Source organism: Lepidochelys olivacea, assembly GCF_965140295.1.
Source record: "Lepidochelys olivacea isolate rLepOli2 genome assembly, chromosome: 8".
Classification (NCBI taxonomy): Eukaryota; Metazoa; Chordata; order Testudines; family Cheloniidae; genus Lepidochelys; species Lepidochelys olivacea.
In genome coordinates, this window is record NC_140418.1 from 52,676,481 (window position 1) to 52,697,163 (window position 20,683).

The 20,683-nt window shown below is 42.7% G+C and overlaps 1 protein-coding gene across 1 annotated transcript in view; it reads left to right on the forward strand.

Moving 5' to 3' along the window:
• Positions 1-5,577: 5,577 nt before the first annotated feature.
• Positions 5,578-20,683, forward strand: part of CEP350 (centrosomal protein 350) — a 140,078-nt gene continuing 124,972 nt past the window's right edge. The window contains exons 1-2 of the mRNA XM_084636814.1: positions 5,578-5,799; positions 19,756-19,841. Coding sequence (XP_084492940.1) covers positions 19,769-19,841 — 73 coding nt within the window. The 5' untranslated portion in view covers positions 5,578-5,799; positions 19,756-19,768. The remainder of the gene's footprint in view (positions 5,800-19,755; positions 19,842-20,683) is intronic.

Below are 20,683 nucleotides of genomic sequence, written 5' to 3' on the forward strand. Positions count from 1 at the left end.
TTTTGTCTTTCACATTCTGCTCTGAGTTGTCAGTGATGTTCTCTGCTGCTACAATGGGCAAAGAAGAATTTTGGCAGGTTAGTGTAAAAGGCTGACTTTTTTTCCACATTTTTTTCCTACAAATAAAAATGTGTATATCCGGGAATATGGAATCCTTATTTTGTAACTTTCTGTGTGTTGACAAGCAGGTACTGGGTAGAATCTCAATTTGGTACACAAGTGCAGATGTGCATACATGTTGAGATATATAGGTAAATGTTATAATTAGTAAATACACTGCTTTTTATATGTTGTTGTTGTACACCATCTGGGACATAGTTAATTGGCAGTGTATTACAGAAAAGAAAGCCTGCTCTTGGTGCCACAAACTGATACACGTATGCGTGCGCACACAAACATAATCAAATTTTGTACCAAAGTATGTAGATGACTGGGAAGCTCTATTTTGTATGGTGATCAGTGTGTGCAATATATAATACAAATGGGGAGCTAACATCTGAATACCCTACAGTACAGCTGTTACTACTTTGTTTTATGAGCCCAGATCATACACAGGAAACTTTCATTTTCTTTATATAAATTTTCTAGTTCATCTTTTAAGATTCTAATATAAACATTGTATGTATTTTCCTGTAACTAGTTCTGCACCATTTCACAGTTGCCTTGTGCCCTGTTTTTAGTGTTGGGTTTTGGCAGCTGGATTTATAACCGAATGCCTGCACAACCCCAGTCCATGTTCAACAGGTGGAGATAACCCTTTCCAAAATTCCTGGATGGCTTTAAGGAAGCATGTCAGTCAAAGAGAGAAGGGGGGAAGCTACTGGGTCTTCTTTCAGGCACAATAGCCAGCTGCCTCTCTCTATTTTTAGAAGGGATGTGCAAGGGTACTATGGAGTGGAAAACTTTCCACAGCTTGGGTGTTAAAAGCTGCAAAAGTCAGCACAGTGTAAAATGAGATGGTGCTGCTTTATCTTTAGTCCTCCTCTCCCGTCCACCGCTTTCAAGCGCTTGGGCTGCACTGCTGCAATATATTCAATAACGCTGCCCAGTTCTGTTACCAGTTCATCAAAGCCATATTGGAACTGAGTGCACTTGTTTCTTCCTTTCTCTGTCAGCCATGGCTGTTTCCAGGTAAAGGATTTACTTTGTCTTTAAAATGCTAATTTTAGCAAATTTAATTGAAAAGAGCTTAGTTTTCACAAGAGAATTTAAATTTCCTTAATTTCTCATGAGGTGTTATGCTGTCTCAAATTATTATTTTTTTTTACATGAAAGCTGACTCTGGAAGCAGCACATTCTTTGATCATTTGATTTAAGATTTTGTGCAAGAGTTATAACTGAATTCCATTGTTATGTAGAAAAGTCCTGACATTTTGAGAATGTGGGAATAATGTGGAAGCAAAGTTGAGGCGGAGGGGATCTTGTTTGTTAATTTTATATAATTGAAAATAAAGAAGCTAACTTAGTGATTTTCATATTCAGTGTAAATTCTAATGCATTCTACTTGTCTGGAGAATGGGAGGGAAGAGTGAGGAACTAAATTAATTGCTAATAAATAAAAAGACGCTATGTTCAAAAACAATTTGAGGTAATATGTTACTGAAAGTGATGACTAGGTGAAGAGATCTGCCAGTCAAGTACTAGTAAGCAATAGATTTAAGCAAACACTAGGTGACTATATGGGATATAATAAGAGTTAAGAGGTCCTGGTCCTCTCAGGAGTCAGGAGGGAATTAATCACTGATCATGCTCCTTTTCCCCACTAGAGATGTCTGTTTTGTATTTGTTGGCAGGGCTTTTTTTCTCCTCTGGCAAAACTGATACTTATCATTTTAAATTTTTTTAAATTTTAAGATAGATATGTCAGTTGGTGTTGAACATTTCATACACCCTGAGGCCCATCCTATGCACTGAATGAGACAGGGTCATATGGAAAATACACAAAAAGAAAAGGAGTACTTGTGGCACCTTAGAGACTAACCAATTTATTTGAGCATAAGCTTTCATGAGCTACAGCTCACTTCATCGGATGCATACTGTGGAAAGTACAGAAGACCTTTTTATATACACAAACCATGGAAAAAAATGGGTGTTTACCACTACAAAAGGTTTTCTCTCCCCCCCACCCCACTCTCCTGCTGGTAATAGCTTATCTAAAGTGATCACTCTCTCCTTACAATGTGTATGGGGGGAGAGAAAACCTTTTGTAGTGGTAAACACCCATTTTTTCATAGTTTGTGTGTATAAAAAGATCTTCTGTACTTTCCACAGTATGCATCCGATGAAGTGAGCTGTAGCTCACGAAAGCTTGTGCTCAAATAAATTGGTTAGTCTCTAAGGTGCCACACGTACTCCTTTTTCTTTTTGCGAATACAGATTACACAGCTGTTACTCTGAAACATGGAAAATACAGTACACAATCATGTAATTAAAGACTATCATACTATGTATGCAGGAGGGAACAGCATTAATGTTGAATAGGCAGCCTTTAATTCTGACACTTCCGAAGTACTGCATGCTTGGCTTTGCAACCTTAATGTTCTTTTAACATAATGTGGGGGGCTTTTTGCATGTTGTATTAGAGGTGGGGCTTGTGTCACTGTCTATTAAAGTTGCCCAACACATCATCTTATAAGACCCTGGATTCCAGTTGCTTGTAACTTTGCCAAACATAGCTGTTTGGGCTGAAATTTTCCAAACAAATTCAGCCCACTACAGACAACCATGGAAAATTTCAGCCAAATGGTTAATTTGCATCTCAGAGTGAGGCTAGGGAAAAATGTTTTGCCCATGTTAAAATATTCTGGTGAACTAAAAAAACCAACCTGAAAATATTAGCATCTGCATGACAACTATAATTTATTCTGAGAATCAAGGAAGCTTAACAAAGCAAAAAACTTTGGACTCATGCACCTTGGTCCCCATGTGTCAAGCAATAAAAATACCAATTGGAGTTGCACATGAGATTATGCTGAATAGTATACTATTAACTTTTTAAAACTGAAAATAAAACTCTTGAGTTTTCTGCTCTGTGTTGATCAAGAATGAATTTGAAATGAGGTCTCATTTTTCAGATTAGGAGACATATTTGTTTCTTTAAGTAGCATGATGGGAGTGGATAAAGTTGTAGGTAGAAGTCCTTAAGTGAAGCGGGTATGTGCCTACGTGCATGCATGTACACAATTGGCCCTTTAGGAATAATGCTGTTTTTCCTTTTCTAATGACATTCCTTCTTCAGTCTTAGAAGAAAGTGACTGTTCCTGTAATACTTTACCTGTGTTGTCTTAGTACAGGGGGCTGAACTAGATGACCCCTTGAGGTCCCTTCCAGCCCTACATTTCTATAGCTGCATGACATCACATGCCTGCTTTTAAAATCCTCTATGAAGAAGGGGAGAAAAATCATGCAAGGTACGGAAGTATTAGAGGTATTATAAAAATGATACCCTAAACATTTCCCCTTCCCTGCATTTATAAAGAAACTTTATTAAAAGTGAAAGAACTTAACTACAGTTTTCATTGTATTCATTTAAGCGGATTGTTTCCTACTTCTTTTTCACTTAGCATTAACTTTAAATTTCTTTTAAAAATTTTTAATTGAAATTAAAATAAAAATGGTGTAAACATCTGTACTCATACTTTTTATAAATTTTCTCCTGTTATTTACCTAAACCTTATGTTCTGGGTCTCAGTGAGACAGTCACTTAAATTAGCCGCTTTTTTTTTTAAAGTGGTTCTTATAAGAATGATTTTATTAGTAGATGAAGTTGGAAAAATGATCTCTGTTCTGAAGTAAGGAGGTAGGTTCAAAGATTTGGCTCATGTAGACTTTCTGGACCCCCAGGTTTATTAACCCTGCCACCATTTATTCAGGTATCAGAAATAGATGAATGAGGTTTCAGGCAGGTTTCTGTCTGTATAACATTTAGATGGGCCTTTACAAAGCAAATTGTTCTTTCACTCTGATAGCCATTTATGTAAAAACTAGAGCTGGTCAAAAAGTGGTGGAGAAAAATGATAAACTAAATTTTGAAGTAATTTCTGTTCTGTGGGGTTCAAAAAAACAACTTTTCACTCATTCAAAAAAATTGCACATTGCTTTTGAAATGGAAAATATTTTAACTCTAGTTTGTGAAAATTTTCATTTTTTGATTTTCCTGGTTTCTTCCATAGTTTGATTTTTTGCACTGAAAAGGGAAGAGGAAAAAGGAGGAAATAAAACCCTGGGGTGTAATCCTAAATATTGTGGTTTTTTTTTTTTTTTTTTTTTAAAAAGAGTAAATCATGGTGTGGGGGAAAGGTTTAGGGTAATAAATCTAAGAGAATGTTCTTATTTGAAAAACTGACTAGCCCTCTACTACTCAAAGACCCCATTAAGATTTGGGTAAGAGTAGAGGTGTTGGTTGCAATCGTCCCATTTGAGTTGTGCTGGGGGGTGAGCTGCTGCCCTTATACAACAGTGCTGGCTGCATTTAAGTGGTGCTGTAGCCCAGATTCATGGCTAGGCCCCTGCCAAATTCACAATCTTGAAAAACACATAATGGACGGTGAAATTGGGTCTCCTCTGTTCAATCTGTATAGTACAGCGTAAAAGTACACAAAAGACCATGATTGCATGTGGGAGACCAGTGTTTCTCAAAGTGGGTTGTGGGGGAGGGGGGTTTGCAAGGTTATTGTAGGGAGTTACAGTATTGCCACCCTTAATTCTGTACTACCTTCAGAGCTAGGTGGCTGGAGAGTAGTAGCTGCTGGCCAGCTTCCCAGCTCTGAAGGCAGCATCCCCCCAGCATTACCCCAGAAGTAAGGGTGGCAATATGGTGATGCCCCCCCACCCTAATCACATAACCCCTGTTTGCATCAGGACCCCTATAGTTACAATACCGTGACATTTCAGATTTTAAAATCCTATGATTGTGAAATTGACCAAAATGGATTGTGAATTTGGTAAGGCCCTATTTGGTGATTTTAATGGAAGTTAGGAGCCTGAGCTACTTTTGGAGTCCTTGCCCCAAAACTTCCTTAACAGAGCGTTAAGTTTGGTAGGTGCTGCCTTGTCTCCTTCCAAAACACTGAATACATCTAAACTTAACTCCCTGAAAGCCAGCCATTCCAGGGTTAAGATACACACCACCCCAGCTCTGCCCTCTCTGCACCAACCTAGTAGTTGCAATAGATGTCCTCCAGCTCCTAAACTCTATGTCTCAGCCTTAGCTGTAGGGGTGCTAACCGTCCCTACATCCCTTACAAAGGGCAGGAGAAATATTTGGTGCCCGGGGCTGAGGTTCTATTCAAACCATTGCCACTCTTGGAGCACGATTTGGGGGGGAATCTTTCCTCTCCTTCACTGCTCAGCTGTTACCTCTCTAAAGGCTAGCCCGCCTTCTGTCAGATCTAAAGTTGAAATGCCTGTACCCTGAGTATTACAGCCCAGCTGACGCAGGATGCTGTGCCACACCCAATATGGCCGAAGTATAGTTTGGGGCAGGAAGTCTTAGCGGCGCCGCCATGTGTGGAAGGTCGGAGAGTAGGCCGTTCTCGCGAGGCGTGGCCGGCTGTTCCCGCCCTGCCCCGCGCCGCTGCCGCCGCCGCTCCGTGTCAGTCGTTGGCCGGTAATGGCGGCCGGCGAGCTCCCTTGAAGTGACTGTGAGCCCGGGCCGGGCGCAGGGTGGGACGCAGCCGTCCGGGAAGGAGCAAAGTGAGGGGCCGCCGCTAACTCTAAGGGGCCCCCTAGCCCCCACAGGATGCGTTGGGAGCTGCCCCCGGGGTGGGAGGCGGAGGCGGTGGCGACGGCGACTCTCAGGTGAGGAGCCTGCAGGGGGAGAGCGGCTGGCAGCGGCCTGTCCTCAGCCGGGCCCTGCCCTGCCTTGCGGCCACCTCGGTTCCTGGCCGTTTGGGGGCGAGGTGGAGCCCCGGAGTCGGGACGCCTTGGGGTCGGGCTCCGGGGCTCCGTCCGCCGTAGGGCCGGTGTCCGGGCCGTGACTGGCTGCCAGACCCACTGGATCTCCGCCCCCGGGTCTCCATAGCGCTGGGCAGCCCTGGCTCCGGGCCGTGCTGTCACTCCCTGTTTAAAGAGACCTTCCCCTAGGGCTGTGCCCTGCACTAGCCAGCGGCGCTTTCTGCCGTGCTGATAGCCGTGCCGTTAGCGAAGCCTGACCCAGCTGCCCCGCTCAGCTGTGCCTGGAGGCTGGCTACTCGGTGCTTCTGCTCTGCTTGGGAAATGAAACTGCGTTAGCCTCGATCACCTCTCTTCCTCTCTTTCCTTTCTGTTTCTCGTGCTCGGGCATGACATCTGGGTGGTGAAAGCTGTTGAATGTTCACAGCCACTTTGCATTTTAAATGTATCTATTTAAAAAACTCAACCCCCCCCTTGTGTTAACATTAGGCTTGTAAAACCTTGTTTTAAAATTCCAAACGTAAATTTGGTGGCTAAACCCGCTGATGTATTGACTTTCATAGCCTTATCCTCACTTGTCTACAAAAGTGTTGGAATGCTTTCAATGTATAATATCTGTATGTATACCTTGCATCCACTCATAACAAAGCAAGCATTTTACAAATTTTGGTTAAGCTGTTTGTTTGTGGCCCAATCTTTACACAGATTTGTACTGGTATGACTGTCATTTTGGGCTGTGATACTTCTTTTAAAAAATATCATTATACTAGTACAACTCCTAATGTGGGTTCATTTATACTGGTATAGCTTACTTCCCTGTCTGTGAGGGTATGTCTTCACTACCAACGTTAAAGCGCTGCCATGGGACTTCTGTCTAGTGTAGGGGTAGGCAACCTATGGCATGTGTGCCAAAGGCAGCATGCGAACTGATTTTCAGTGGCACTCACATTGCCCGGGTCCTGGGCACTGGTCCGGGGGGCTCTGCATTTTAATTTAATTTTAAATGAAGCTTCTTAAACATTTTAAAAACCTTATTTACTTTACATAAACAATAGTTTAGTTATTTATTTAAGACTTATAGAAAGAGACCTTCTAAAAATGTTAAAATGTATTACTGGCACGCGAAACCTTAAATTAGAGTGAATAAATGAAGACTCAGCACACCACTTCTGAAAGGTTGCCGACCCCTGGTCTAGTATGACTAGTTAAGTGAGTAAGAATCAGGTACAGTATTTGGTTGAAAGACTTGTGTGAAAGAACCACAAACAAAATGGGAAACAAGTTTACTTAAGTTTCTTAAGTACTTGTGGCACCTTAGAGACTAACCAGTTTATTTGAGCATAAGCTTTCGTGAGCTACAGCTCACTTCATCGGATGCATTCAGTGGAAAGTACAGTGGGGCGATTTATATACACAGAGAACAAGAAACAATGGGTGTTACCATACACACTGTAACAACAGTGATCAGGTAAGGTGAGCTATTATTCTTTTACGTAGAGACTGTCCAGTTTGGCCAGTGTACGTGGCAGAGGGGCATTGCTGGCACATGATGGCATATACCACATTGGCAGATGTGCAGGTGAACGAGCCTCTGATAGTGTGGCTGATGTGATTAGGTCCTGTGATGGTGTCCCCTGAATACATATGTGGACACAGTTGGCAACGGGCTTTGTTGCAAGGATAGGTTCCTGGGTTAGTGGTTCTGTTGTGTGGTATGTGGTTGCTGGTGAATATTTGCTTCAGGATGGGGGGCTGTCTGTAAGCAAGGACTGGCCTGTGTCCCAAGATCTGTGAGAGTGATGGGTCGTCCTTCAGGATTGGTTGTAGATCCTTGATGATGTTCATTGTCTACAGCCAAGCTCTATGATACAACCGCATTTGCTCCAACCCCTCAGACAGAGACAAACACCTACAAGATCTCTATCAAGCGTTCTTACAACTACGATACCCACCTGCTGAAGTGAAGAAACAGATTGACAGAGCCAGACGAGTACCCAGAAGTTACCTTCTACGGGACAGGCTCAACAAAGAAAATAACAGAACGCCACTAGCCATCACCTTCAGCCCCCAACTAAAACCTCTCCAACGCATCATCAGGGATCTACACAATATAATTAACTTAGGCTTGAATAAAGACTGGGAGTGGATGGGTCATTACACAAAGTAAAGCTATTTTCCCATGGTTATTTCCCCCCCCCCCCACCTGCTGTTCCTCAGATGTTCTTGTCAACTGCTGGAAATGGCCCACCTTGATTATCACTACAAAAGGTCCATCCCGTCCCCTCCGCTGTCCTGCTGGTAATAGCTCACCTTACCTGATCACTCTCGTTACAGTGTGTATGGTAACACCCATTGTTTCATGTTCTCTGTGTATATAAATCTCCCCGCTGTATTTTCCACTGAATGCATCTGATGAAGTGTGCTGTAGCTTAGGAAAGCTTATGCTCAGATAAATTTGTTAGTCTCTAAATTTAGCTAATTGACTATACCAGGTCGATTGAAACTGACTAATAACAGAGGGTGAAATCCTGATCCCATGTAAGTCAATGGCAAAATTTCCATTGATTTCAGGGGGTCCAAAATTTCAACCAAAGTGCTATAAAATACAAAAAGTAAACAAATGGCAAAAATTGAAGTTTTTTTCTCTAATTTTCAATTATTAATATTACATTTTACATGTAACAATAGTAGGTAAAAATCAATCAGACAGAAGTCTGATTCCTTTTTTAAATTTATGTTCCTTTTAAATAGATACAGACAACTCTCATGAATGAAAATCCAGCAAATGTCAACGTTTCTAATGAATGGAGGAAGATGATTTGTAATGCCAGAAACTGTATGCTCAGGTCTTGGGAGGATTTCTAGGTTCTTTATTGTAGATAAAAGTGGCTTTTTCTTTCCATAGCTAGGATGCAGACACTAGCCTAAAGGTCTCACTTGTATCCTCACTGCTGGAAAAACACAGGCACAGCACACTGTCTTGTCAGCCACTCTGAGGCCTTGTCTACGCTACCAGGGTAAGTTGATTTAAGTTACACTACTCCAGCTACGTGAATAATATAGCTGGAGTCTGTGTAGCTTAGGTCAACTTAATTCGGTGTCTACATTGCGCTATATTGATGGGAGACACTCTCCTGTCAACTTACATTACTCCTCTTGTTCCAGTGGAGTACCGCAGTTGACCAGAGAGTGCTCTGCAGTCGCTTTAGTGAGTCTTCAGTGTTCCCTCTAATTTTTTACATCCATGTGCGGAATGAATTAATGTGGTGGGGGTGGTGCTGAGGCGTTCAGAGTGTGGGAGGGGGCTCAGGGCTGGGGCAGAGGGTTAGGGTGCGGTGGGGTGAGGGCTCTGGCTGGGGGTGTGGGTTCTGGGGTGGGGCTGGGAATGAGGGGTTTGGGTGCGGGCTGCCCCAGGGCTTCAGTGGGAGAAAGGATTCTCCTTAGCCCTCTCTTGCCACAGCAGCTCGGGGCAGGGGGAAACGCGCCTCTCTGGCTGTGGCAGCTCCAGTAGGCCTGGGCCCGGCCGAGGGAGGGGTTCCTCTTCCCTGGCCACGGCAAGTCCAGGGCAGGTCCATGCTGGGGCCGGTGCGGAGGGGCTCCTCTCCCCCAGCCATGGCAGGTTCATGCTGGGGCCAGTGGGGAGGGGCGCCTCTCCCTCGGGCTCGGCAGGTCCGCACTGGGGGACAAGCATCTCTTCCTGCCACAGCCCTGAGCCTCTGCGGAGGGCTTAATAGGCAGCTGCATGGCTTAGAGGAAACATCGGTTTTCACTAGACCCACTAAATCAGGGGTGGGCAAACTTTTTGGCCCAAAGGCCACATCTGGGTGGGGAAATTGCATGCAGGGCCATGAATGTAGGGCTGGGGCAGGGGGTTGGGATACGGGAGGGGGTGTGGGAGGTGATGCGGTGTGGCTCAGGGCAAGGGGTTGGGGCGCAGGAGGGGCGCTGGCTGTACGAGTGGGCTTGGCAGGGGGTTGGGGTGTAGGAGGGGGTGCGGGGTGCAGGGAGGTTGCGGAGTGTGAGAAGGGGCTCAGGGCAGGGGTTGGGGGCTCAGGGCAGGGGGTTGGGGTGCAGGAGGGGTGTGGGGTGCGGCAAGGGGCTCAGGGCAGGGGGTTGGGGTGCAGGAGGGTGTGGGCTTACCTTGAGTGGCTCAGGGGTGGCAGCGACGTGTAGTGGCACTAAGACAGGCTCCCTGCCTGCCCTGGCCCTGCACCGTTCCCGGAAGTGGCCGGCACCATGTCCCCAAGGCCCCTGGGGGAGGGAGAGGCAGAGGGCTCCGCGCGCTGTCCTTGCCTGCGGGTTCCTCCCACGAAGCTCCCACTGGCTGCAGTTCCCAGGCAATGGGAGCTGTGGGGGGCAGTGCCTGCAGGTGAGGGCAGTGTGCTATCCCCCCAGGAGCCACAGGGACGTGGTGCTGGCTGCTTCTGGGAGCGGTGTGGGGCCTGTGGCGCCATGGGGGTGGCAGTTCCACGGGCCAGATCCAAAGCCCTGATGTAGTTTGACCACCTCTGCACTAAATCAACCCCAATTGCGTCGATCGTAGCAAAATCTATCAGTGGTAAGATAGACATGGCCTGAGACCTGGCATACTTGTACCAGCATTGGAGTTTTTAGTGCATTGCATTTAGCTGCCTCTCTGATCACACAGCAGTGTGCAGAATACGCAGTCTTGGTCAGCTAAGGTTGATGTAAGGGAAAAGGAGAGAGACATAATTGGAGGGATCTGTGGGGGACAAAGTCTTACATCCCAGATGATATTTGGGATTTAGCTGGATCTGGTGATGTTATCTGGCTCACTCTCTGGCCCCGTCTGGTCAGTACATCTTTGAGGATCGGGATGAAGAAGTTCTGGGGGTCCCAGGAGACAGTAGGTCTGACAGCCATGATGATAATGCTCACTGCAATGGTGGCTGGCAGAGAGCAGCTGCTTCTGCTAATTTTTCCCAAAAGTATTTTTTCTGTAAGGGAGTGTAGGGTGGAATAGTCCATCTTCTCATTATTTTGTCCACCAATAGGTCCAATTTCCAACACATTAATTTTTGGTTCATTCATTTCCGGTCCTCTTCATCTCTGGTTTACCAGTTATAATCTTAACACAGTCCTTGAATGGGATCAGTAAAGCCCTTTCTGTTTAATTCAGTCTTTCTGTCTCCTCCTTACATCTAATTAATTGTCTTTCTGTCTCCTCCTTACATCTTCCTTAAACAATTTTATATAACAGGACATTGTTACAATTTATGAACTTTCACTCATTGTTTATACATGAGCTTACAATTAGGCCATTATTACAACAACTCTTCCTCACGCATTGGGTATGAATAAACAGTAATTTTTCTTCAAGGGTCTCTGTGTATTCCTTCACTTGGAATCCAGGCACCTTGCTTGGCAAGGTTCTAGAATCTCCTTACAGGTATGTCTGTTGGAGGCAATGTGGGCCGTACTTCGTAGCACTGAATGTTCGAGGCCCGAGGTTATAAGTTATTGACTCTGCACTTCCCTTTTCAGTTTCTACTTCTTATCATACTTGGCGGGTGTAGGAATATTAAGTTTGTGCCTGAATTGGACCACATCAAATGTTCCTCTTCATGCAACCTTTGGTAAATAATTTTAAGGTATTTTAATTGTGTTTAGCTGTGTGTGTGTGAGAGAGATAACTTAGCTTGTAGAACCACTGTGGTTCCAGTGTTAGCTATTGCTAGGTGGTACTTTACCTGGGCCACCATTCTTGAGTGAGTTATCCATAGCTTTTCTTTCTCCACCTTTTTGTTGGATTGAATTGGGAAAAGAAAAGTTAGTGTCATTCTCAGATACTTTGCCGACAGACCAAGCTCTGCAAACTTCAGGTGAAAAAATGAGACACCCATTGATTATGCAGATCTTCCTTTGATGATCATTCCTCAGCTGATCAGTCTTTCTCAGAGAATTTATTTTTAAAAATGAAACCTTAGATTCTGATGCACAGGAGCCACACTAAGCGAGCCAGTTTGAGCCTTAACTTTCTTCAAGGCTATGCCAGAGAAGGCATGTTGTCTGTGTAAGTTTTCCCTCAACTAAGCTATCTCTGGTTGGTGGGGGACTTCAGTGGATGAAATCTACTTAGTTTGGCTTTCTTACTTCTTCTCATCCTTGTATATTTGTTTCTCATAGACTTTAAGACCAGAAGGGACCATCAAAATTGTCTAGTCCAGGGGTTCTCAAACTGGGGGTTGTGACCCCGCAGGGGGTCACAAGGTTATTACATGTGCGGGGGTTGCGAGCTGTCAGCCTCCACCCCCAAATTCCACTTTGCCTCCAGCATTTATAATAGTGTTAAATACAAAAAAGTGTTTTTAATTTATAAGGGGGGTTGCACTCATAGGTTTGCTGTGTCACCAAGGAGTCACCAATACAAAAGTTTGAAAAACACTGGTCTTCTCTGACCTCCTGCACGTTGCAGGCCACAGAACCCCACTCACCCAGTCCTGTAATAAACCCTGTAACCTGTTGCTGAGGTTGTTCTCCATGTCCACTGAAGCTAGGACAAGAATTAATGGGCTTAAATTGCAGCAAGGGAGATTTAGGTTAGATCAGTGGTACTCAGATTGAGGCTCGTGAGCCACAAGTGGCTCTTTAATGTGGCTCTTTGGGAAATGGTATGCGGATTTTATGCAGATCCGGTTGTTTCTGTGCTGGTGGCAGCTGAGGCAGTGAAAATGGATTAGAGGTATGGAAGATTTCCATATGAAGAGAGCTGAAAAGAGTTAGGAATTTTTAGTTTAGCATGGAGAGGACTAAGAGCTTGCATGAATAGTATATAGAGGCTGGTTAGGAGCTCCTACTTTTCATAATACAAGAGCAGGGGACATAAATTTATTATTACCTTTTATTTTTAATGTAAGTGATAAAGGAAGCACTTTTTTTTAACCCTGGATACAAGGAATATGCGGAACTCTGCTTACATACATGATTGAGGCAAAGAACTTAGCAGAATTGCAGGACCTTGTGCTTATTACATAGTTGTCCATTAGGAAGTTTTACATCTTCTTGGAAGTGTCTGTTACTTGCTACTGTTGGAGACAGGCTACTGTGCTAAATGGACCAGTGGTCTGATCTGTTTTGTCATTCTGAATTCTTGGTTAGAAGAAGGATTATGAAAAGTGCCTGCCACAGGAAAAAAGTTAAGAGAATTGGGCTATCCATAAACATCTTTATTATATAAAGAGCTTACAAAGATTTGCTGCTGTTAGGGCTTTTTGTGATGTCTCATAACATTACATTAATTTTTGAGAAACACGAGAATAAAAGATGCACTTTTAAACTGATTTGGTTCAGTTAAATATTTACAGTTGGGTCATTAACAGTAGTGCATAATATAACATAATTATACATGTGACTTCAAGAATTTAAATTACACATCTCTCTAATAGTAGCACAGTAATTTAGGATTTAAAAGCAATTTATCTGATATTAACAGGTTTACAGCTAAATAGGTGATGACCCTTTAAATGGGTTGTTTGAAATATGTGCTGATCAAAGGTAGAACAGTGGGTTTTTCAGAGAGTAGCTGTATCCTTAGACTTTTCTAGTAAGTGTTCCTTCCTGCCTTTTACACCCTGTTCTTTCAGTCTACCACCTTAGTTTGTAGCATAAGTATTTGACTAGAATTTTGAAGGAAATTTTGTTTGTCATTGATTATAACAGCTTAAGAAATTGACCAGCAAGGTAGCCAGCCACCTTCCCACTTAGCCAATACTGACTTGATTTTCAGTAAGTTTTTAGATGTGAATTTGTGTGTGCGCAAATGTGTATCTATTTTGCTCTTGCAGTAATTGATATTTATATGCAAATTCTTGATTGCATACCCAAATGGCTAGAGTAGTGCGATTTTTATCATGTGTGCATGCGTAAATTGTGGATTTGCTTGTACATCTGATAAAGTGTGCACAAAATAGGTTGTGGTGTTTGGCACACTTTTGCTCCTGTACCTATGTACTGAAAATGAGTCCCAATTTTCCAAGTTAAATTCCATCTTTAGTTTAAGTTTTGTGCATTTGGGTATAATACTGATGGATCTAAAGCCAGTTGAATATAAAGAATTTCCTGTTGTCTTTCCTCAGCAGTCACTTCATAGTGTTATTTTTAGAATGCATATTTTTCTGATATTACTGAAATTTTGAGATAACCGGTTATGTTGATATATAAAAGTATATTCAAATGAACTTTGAGCTGTTTGGGTGTAAAGCTATTTTATGTACTATCCTGTCCAAATCATTGTTCATGTCAATAAATATACGAGTTCAGTTGACACTGTCAAGGGTGGTAAGCTTAAAAATAGACATACCCACTGTGTTATGGTTTGCAGGCATATAGATGCAATGTTGTACTTCTTTCTACCTGTCTTTGTCATGTTGAGCAGGCAGGGTATTGAACTACACAAGAGGGTATGTTTAGGTTTTCTGCTTGCATTACATGAGTTGAAACAATGGAAAGATGTCATGATGTCTATCTCCATGGTCCAAAACAAAATGCAGTGTGCATCAACATCATTGTAAATAGGGCTTGAAAAGCCATTTAATGTTTTTCAGGCCCTTATGGTCAAATGGGAAATGATGCAGTATTGTCTTTCTGAATCTGTAGACTGCTCCAGTATTCCCGATCCCCTCATATCTTTCTCAAACAACAACAGCATGAGATTAACAAGACTGGCTAGTTGCACTGCTGTTCAGATCTCTGTGTGCAGAAATGAAACCGACAAGAATCGTATACAGTAGAACCGCAGGGTTACGAACACCTTGGGAATGGAAGTTGTTCATAACTCTGAACAAAACATTATGGTTGTTCTTTCAAAAGTTTACAACTGAACATTGACTTAATATACCTTTGAAACTTTACAATGCGGAAGAAAAATGCTGCTTTTAACATCTTAATTGAAATGAAACTAGCGTAGAAACAGTTTCCTTACCTTGTCAAATCTTTTTTTAAACTTTCCCTTTATTTTTTAGTAGTTTATGTTTAACTCAGTACTGTACCATATTTGCCCTTTTTTTCCCCCCCATCTCTTCTGCTGCCTGATTGCATACTTCCAGTTTCAAATGAGGTGTGTGGTTGACTGGTCAGTTCATAACTTTGAGCTTCTACTGTAATTGAATAGCAGAGGCAGGCAGTGGAGCTATTCACAAGGCGGAGTAGAGCAGAGCGTACCATGCCCCTGTTTGTAGAAGCTAGGAGCTGGGGAGGAGAAGTAGACCTTTATACTCCTGTTGTGGCTGTGTTCTTAACCAGTAGTGATTGTCTGCAGTGGAAGACTGCAAGAAGTCAGAAATTTAAGACAGTGTCAATGTATATTTACAGTTTTGTTCTTTTGTATTGCCTTGGTTCAGCTCAATCCACTTGACTTTTTCTCTGAATGCATGTTGCAAGCAACAATTTTGAAGAATATTTTTTAAATTCTCTGTTAAAAGCTTTGGGAACATATGGAGTTCAACATTACACTGCATTGTTACAGAGTAGTGAAATGTAGAATGTAAAACGTTTGGTGTTTGTATAGCACCTACCACAGTTAAGTCCTGGTCCATAACTAGCGCTTATAGGTGCTACTATGACTGGTCCACAACTGGGGCTCATAGGTGAATAATAAATTCAGTTAGTTACATAGAACTTTTTATTTTATCTCCTCAAGAAAAGGTGCATTGGCTAGAAGTACTTTTTGGCCATAATTACTGTCCAGTAGGTTCCAGTATGTTGCTGTTTGGGCTACGATCTTGAGATGGAGGTTTCATATACTCTCAAAATTGCCTTCATGAAAGGATGGAAGGCTCTTTTCATAAACATTTCCTTTCCACTTTTCTAATATAGGAGTTTTCAGCTGGTTCATGTCTCTTCATCACTGGACGAGATTTCTAATGTAGGGCAACATTATGCCTTGCAACCTGAATCATTTGATACAGAAAGCAGCTGTCGGCATGAATGGTTTCCCCAGTCTCCATTCCAGAAGCAGAGTTCTGGAACTTAGCTTGCCTGATTCTTGTGCCTCTTGATATTAAATTTAGTTCTCTCTAGAACAATGGTCACCAACTGGTAGATCGCGATCAACTGGTTGATTGCGGCGCCTGTGTCAGTCAATCTCAGTTACAATCTAGGGTTGCCAACCTTCTTGCAGCCAAACCGGGAGATCGGCTACTAACAGTCCAGCGGGGCTAAGGCAGGCTCCCTGCCTGCCCTGGTCCTGCGCCACTCCCGGAAGCGGCTGGCATGTCCAGCAGTAGCTCCTGGGGGGATGGGGGGGTCTCTGCACACTGGCCCCCTCCAAGAGCCAGCACCCCCACCTCGTGCCCCAGCCCTGAGCCCCCTCCTGCACCCAAACTCCCTCCCAGAGCCCGCACCCTGAACCCTCTCCTGTACCCTAACTCCCTGCCCTAGGCCCAGCCTGGAGCCCATCCCACACTCCAAACCCCTCGGCCCCAGCCTAGAGCCTGCACCTGCTCCCGCATTCCAACCCCTATCCCAGCCTGGTGAAAGTGAGTGAGGGTTGGGGAGAGCGAGTGTCAGAGGAAGGGGGATGGAGTAAGCAGGGCGGGGCCTTGGAGAAGGGTGGGGCAGGAGCATGGCCTCGGAGGGGGGCAAGGGTGTTTGGGTGTGTGTGATTACTGTTATTTCTACATTTTCTTTGGGGTAGATCCTGCATTGCACTTAAATTTAAAAAGTGATCTTGTGCTTAAAAAGGTTGGAGACCGTTGCTCTAGAATTTCCACACTGCTTATGTTTCTATGCTGTCACACACTCCACTAACATGTAGGTTCCCTCTTCCACCCATCGCCTTTCCAGCACTTAGTTTAAAGCAGACATACGTAGCTTTCTCTAAAGCAAGGGGAATCGAAAGGTCTGGACCACTAGAGCAGCTTGATGAGCCACTCCTTTCTTACAACTTTTGGGGGGCATTGAGACAAATTCTATGGGGTAAGTTTATATGTAGTATAGTTGTAGCCATGTCAGTCCCAGGATATTAGAGAGACAAGGTGGATGAGGTAATATCTTTTATTGGACCAACTTCTGTTTGTGATAGAGACAGCTTTCGAGCCACACAGAGCTCTTCTTGTCTTGTAAAGATTCTCCAAGTGTCACAGCTAAGTGCAAGGTGGAACAATTGTTTAGCATGAGCAGCTAGCACATATTCCAAGGGACCATTCAAGATAGAATGGCCCGGTAACATCTCTGCAGTCATAGAACAAAAAGATGGGGTTAGTGGGTTACAGATTGGATTTATGGTTTATTGCAATAATGTGTCTGTTCAGTCCATGATTTTTAGTGTTTAGCAAAGTTATGAATTTAAGCTCCCAGGTTTGTCTTTTGAAAGTTTTGTGCAGGTTTCCTTTGAGGATGATCACTGATAGGTCAGACAGAATGATCGCCTTATGAAAAGTGTTCACCCACAGGTGATAGGGTTTCTTGTCTTTTATCATTTTTCTGTGTGAGTTCATTCAAGAGCATAGTGATTGTCTGGTTTCACCCACATAGTTGTTATTTAGGCATTTAGTTAACTGGATGTGGTATATCACATATTGTGACAGGCATGTGTAGTTACTCATGCAGCTCAAGTGGTAGCAGTCCAGGTTGGAGACCTGAGAGTCCAGGTTTCAAATTTTGCCATTTACCCTTTTGGACATCCTTGTGGTGGTACATGATAGATTTACCATTCACAGAAGATACTGGAGGTGACCTATTGGCTAGCGAAGTGGTGTAAATTAGAAGGTTTTGGTTTCATGGGGCATTGGGTCACCTTTTATGGGAAGAGGGGCCCTGTATAATTGGGTGGCCTTCATCTCAACAGTAAAGGAACCAGTCCTGTAAGTAACGGAGGACTTTGGGAAGTGAAAGAGGAAGAGCCTCTCATTCAGAACTGTTGAGCTCCGCAACAGGAGAAGGTTGGTATCTGTGGGTGTGGGGTAGAGGAGAGAGGGAATTAGTTTTCTCATCCCAACTCTTCAGTCATTGATGAAGAGCAGGATGGATCTTTCGTGTAGTGACCTGCCTGCTGGATCATTTGTTAAGGGTTGACTTCAGTTATTCTGAAGGGTACTAAGAATAGTTCTTATAACTTCCAATATAAATCTTGGTCACATTTTAATGTTCATGTTCTAATTTTGCCTTTTCATCCTCCATAACAAGAATTTCTTCAAAACCTTGTGGTGATTGTTGAGCTATTGGTAGAATATATTTAAATTCATGGGCTTTGAGGGAAAAAGAGGTGCTGACTAATGAGAGATCTTGTTGACTGTGGAGGCTTCTTTTCAGGCTTCTTTAAAACACAGTCCTCTTAAAATCACTTTATTTCCTTGTACTGCTCTTTTTTCAAAGCACTTTTCTTTTAAATACTCCCACTCCCAGTCTAATTTTGCTTTTTAAAGAAAATTCTCATGTATTATGTAACCACTTTTTGCATAAGTTACTTATTTTTTCTAAGAGATCATCAGTCCATACTATTGAGTTGTTTTTTCCTTCTTTTTCAGGCAACAATAACCAATAATATTGAAAGAATTTTGATGTGTTCCTTGGCCTTAGAACGTGCAGGATAGACTTCATTGGGAGTTTTACCATTGATTTCACTGAGAGCAAGATTGGGGCCTTGGTTTGTTTCCTGCTTCCAGTGTTGTGCTCTGCAGTCTAGCCTGCCTCTACAGAAAGTAGTCTTTCTCACTTCAAACTGGAGTAATTTTCTCACAGAAAGGCCTTACGTATATATCTCTCTGAAGACAGCTATTTAAAAATTTGTTTTCACTGCTCTATGGAAGTGGGTCTACATGGGGGTCTGCTTCACACTGAAGTGACAGGAAGAGCCATTTCAGATACTAAGATACTACTACAATAATGTGGGCTATATAAATCCCTAGGTTGGCTTCAGGACAGAGGTCCATCAACCTAAGGAGTTTCTAGGGCCCTTAGTCTCAAATGACCCAGAATGGCAGGATGATTATAGGTCTTGGAAGTTTAAATAAAGTTCTGGTTTCTTTAACCTTCAAAGTTTGTTCCTCTGTCAACTTTAATCTTGGTTTTACCTTACCCAAAGCTCTTTAAGGACAGCTTCTGACTGTTTGGGTTTAGAAGGGGTACTTGGATTCATTAGCAAACCTGTCCAAGAAACTGCTTTTTGTGTTCTTCTTGCCTTTAAATCGTGTCATCTTTCTGGAGGTTTTGGAAAGATGTCACTGAATATTGAGTCTTCTTACACTCTTTAAAAAAATTGTCTAATTATTACTTTTATTGTCATGGTTCTAGATCTCAGTCAGACTTCAGATCCTTATTTCTTTTAAAGGGTAAGGTGGCATGTAATGTGTCAGTTGTTCCTTTCAGTCATCCATTGGCAGGGCCAGACATTTTCAAAGTTTTTCAAAATTATCTAGGGATGACCCTTGACTGTGTTGTATTTCCTCAGTTCCTTGTTAATGTAGCCTCTTTATCTGGGGTCGTCTTCTCATTTCTTCAGACTCAGTGGAGCGCTTATTGCTGTGGACTGACAGGTTCTGTCTGACTTTCTATATTGAAATCTGTTATAGAGCTAGAAGTCTTACCTTGTACCTTCCTGGGATTTTTGTTTCTGGTCGCTTTCAGCCTCATTTGTAAACATTGTTCTTCAAGGTGTCTCCCACTGTCAGTAGTAGTTCACTCTTGTTCCTTTTTAAGAGAATTACAAGCTGTAGTCACCTTTTTGGTCACTCATTGTTGCCTGTCTGATCCAATTGGTCATGTATATAGTGTCAAAATATAATTTGAAGGTAAAACATCTTCATTTCTTGTCGATCAAGATAACATTTTCTTTGGGCAACAGATATCTTTATTCACTCTTATTGTGTATACTTTTGGTCCTTCAGTGAATCTTTCTGTCTGTAGGTAAACTAACAGGATGTGGAACAACAAATCGAAGGAGGTGCCTTTACAAAACCCAAGGCACACTCAGAACAGGGATTCCCTCAGAGGTATGGATTTGCTTTGTTGTATCTCTTTACTTTAGAAGCAGTTTTATCCTAGATAGTGTAATATTTTATATTGTAAATTTTGTAGATATATATATTTTTTTAATTGGGTCAAAGGCTAAAACCATATCTCATACAGCTTACTTTCTGTAGAACAACAGTTCCCAGACAGTGGTCCAGAGAGCTGTTAGATCACCTGGTGCTGACTCCATTTCATTGCTTCCAGACACTTTTTTTATAAATGTTCAGGCTCTTAATTGCAAGCTTTGTCAAGAAAGGACAAAACATTACGTTTAAAAACAGTTACATTGTTATTTCCTATTATTACTTTTCCAGGTAAGTATTTACTGCAGTTGTCATATGGACGATGCGTGCTCACAAACAGGAGTGCAGGTTGTCTGTGATATAAGATTTTGGTTAAGATGTGGTCCACACTATGACAAAACTTGAGGACCCCTGCTATAGTTGATGACAAGCATATTTGACCTATAAAATCATATATACTCTATAATTTGATAGCTGAAATACCTCATTGTAATTGACTATGATTGTCTCCTAAAAAGTTCTTGTGAATGTCTTGTCAGAGTTTATAGACCTGTAATTAAGGAAATATTATTCAGGGGTTTCAAGGATTTTGTAGATGTTTTATTGAGGTACCATTTCTCAGCAAATGTGTCCTGTTGCTATTTCCAGATCCTCCCTTCCCCTTTCTCTCATGTTGTTACACCTTGTCTTAAATTAGATTGGTTGCTCTTCAGGGCAGTGACCAGATCTTTGTATGTTTGTACAGTTCCTGGCATAATGTGGCCCTGGTCCTGACTGGAGCTTCTGGGTACTACTGTAAC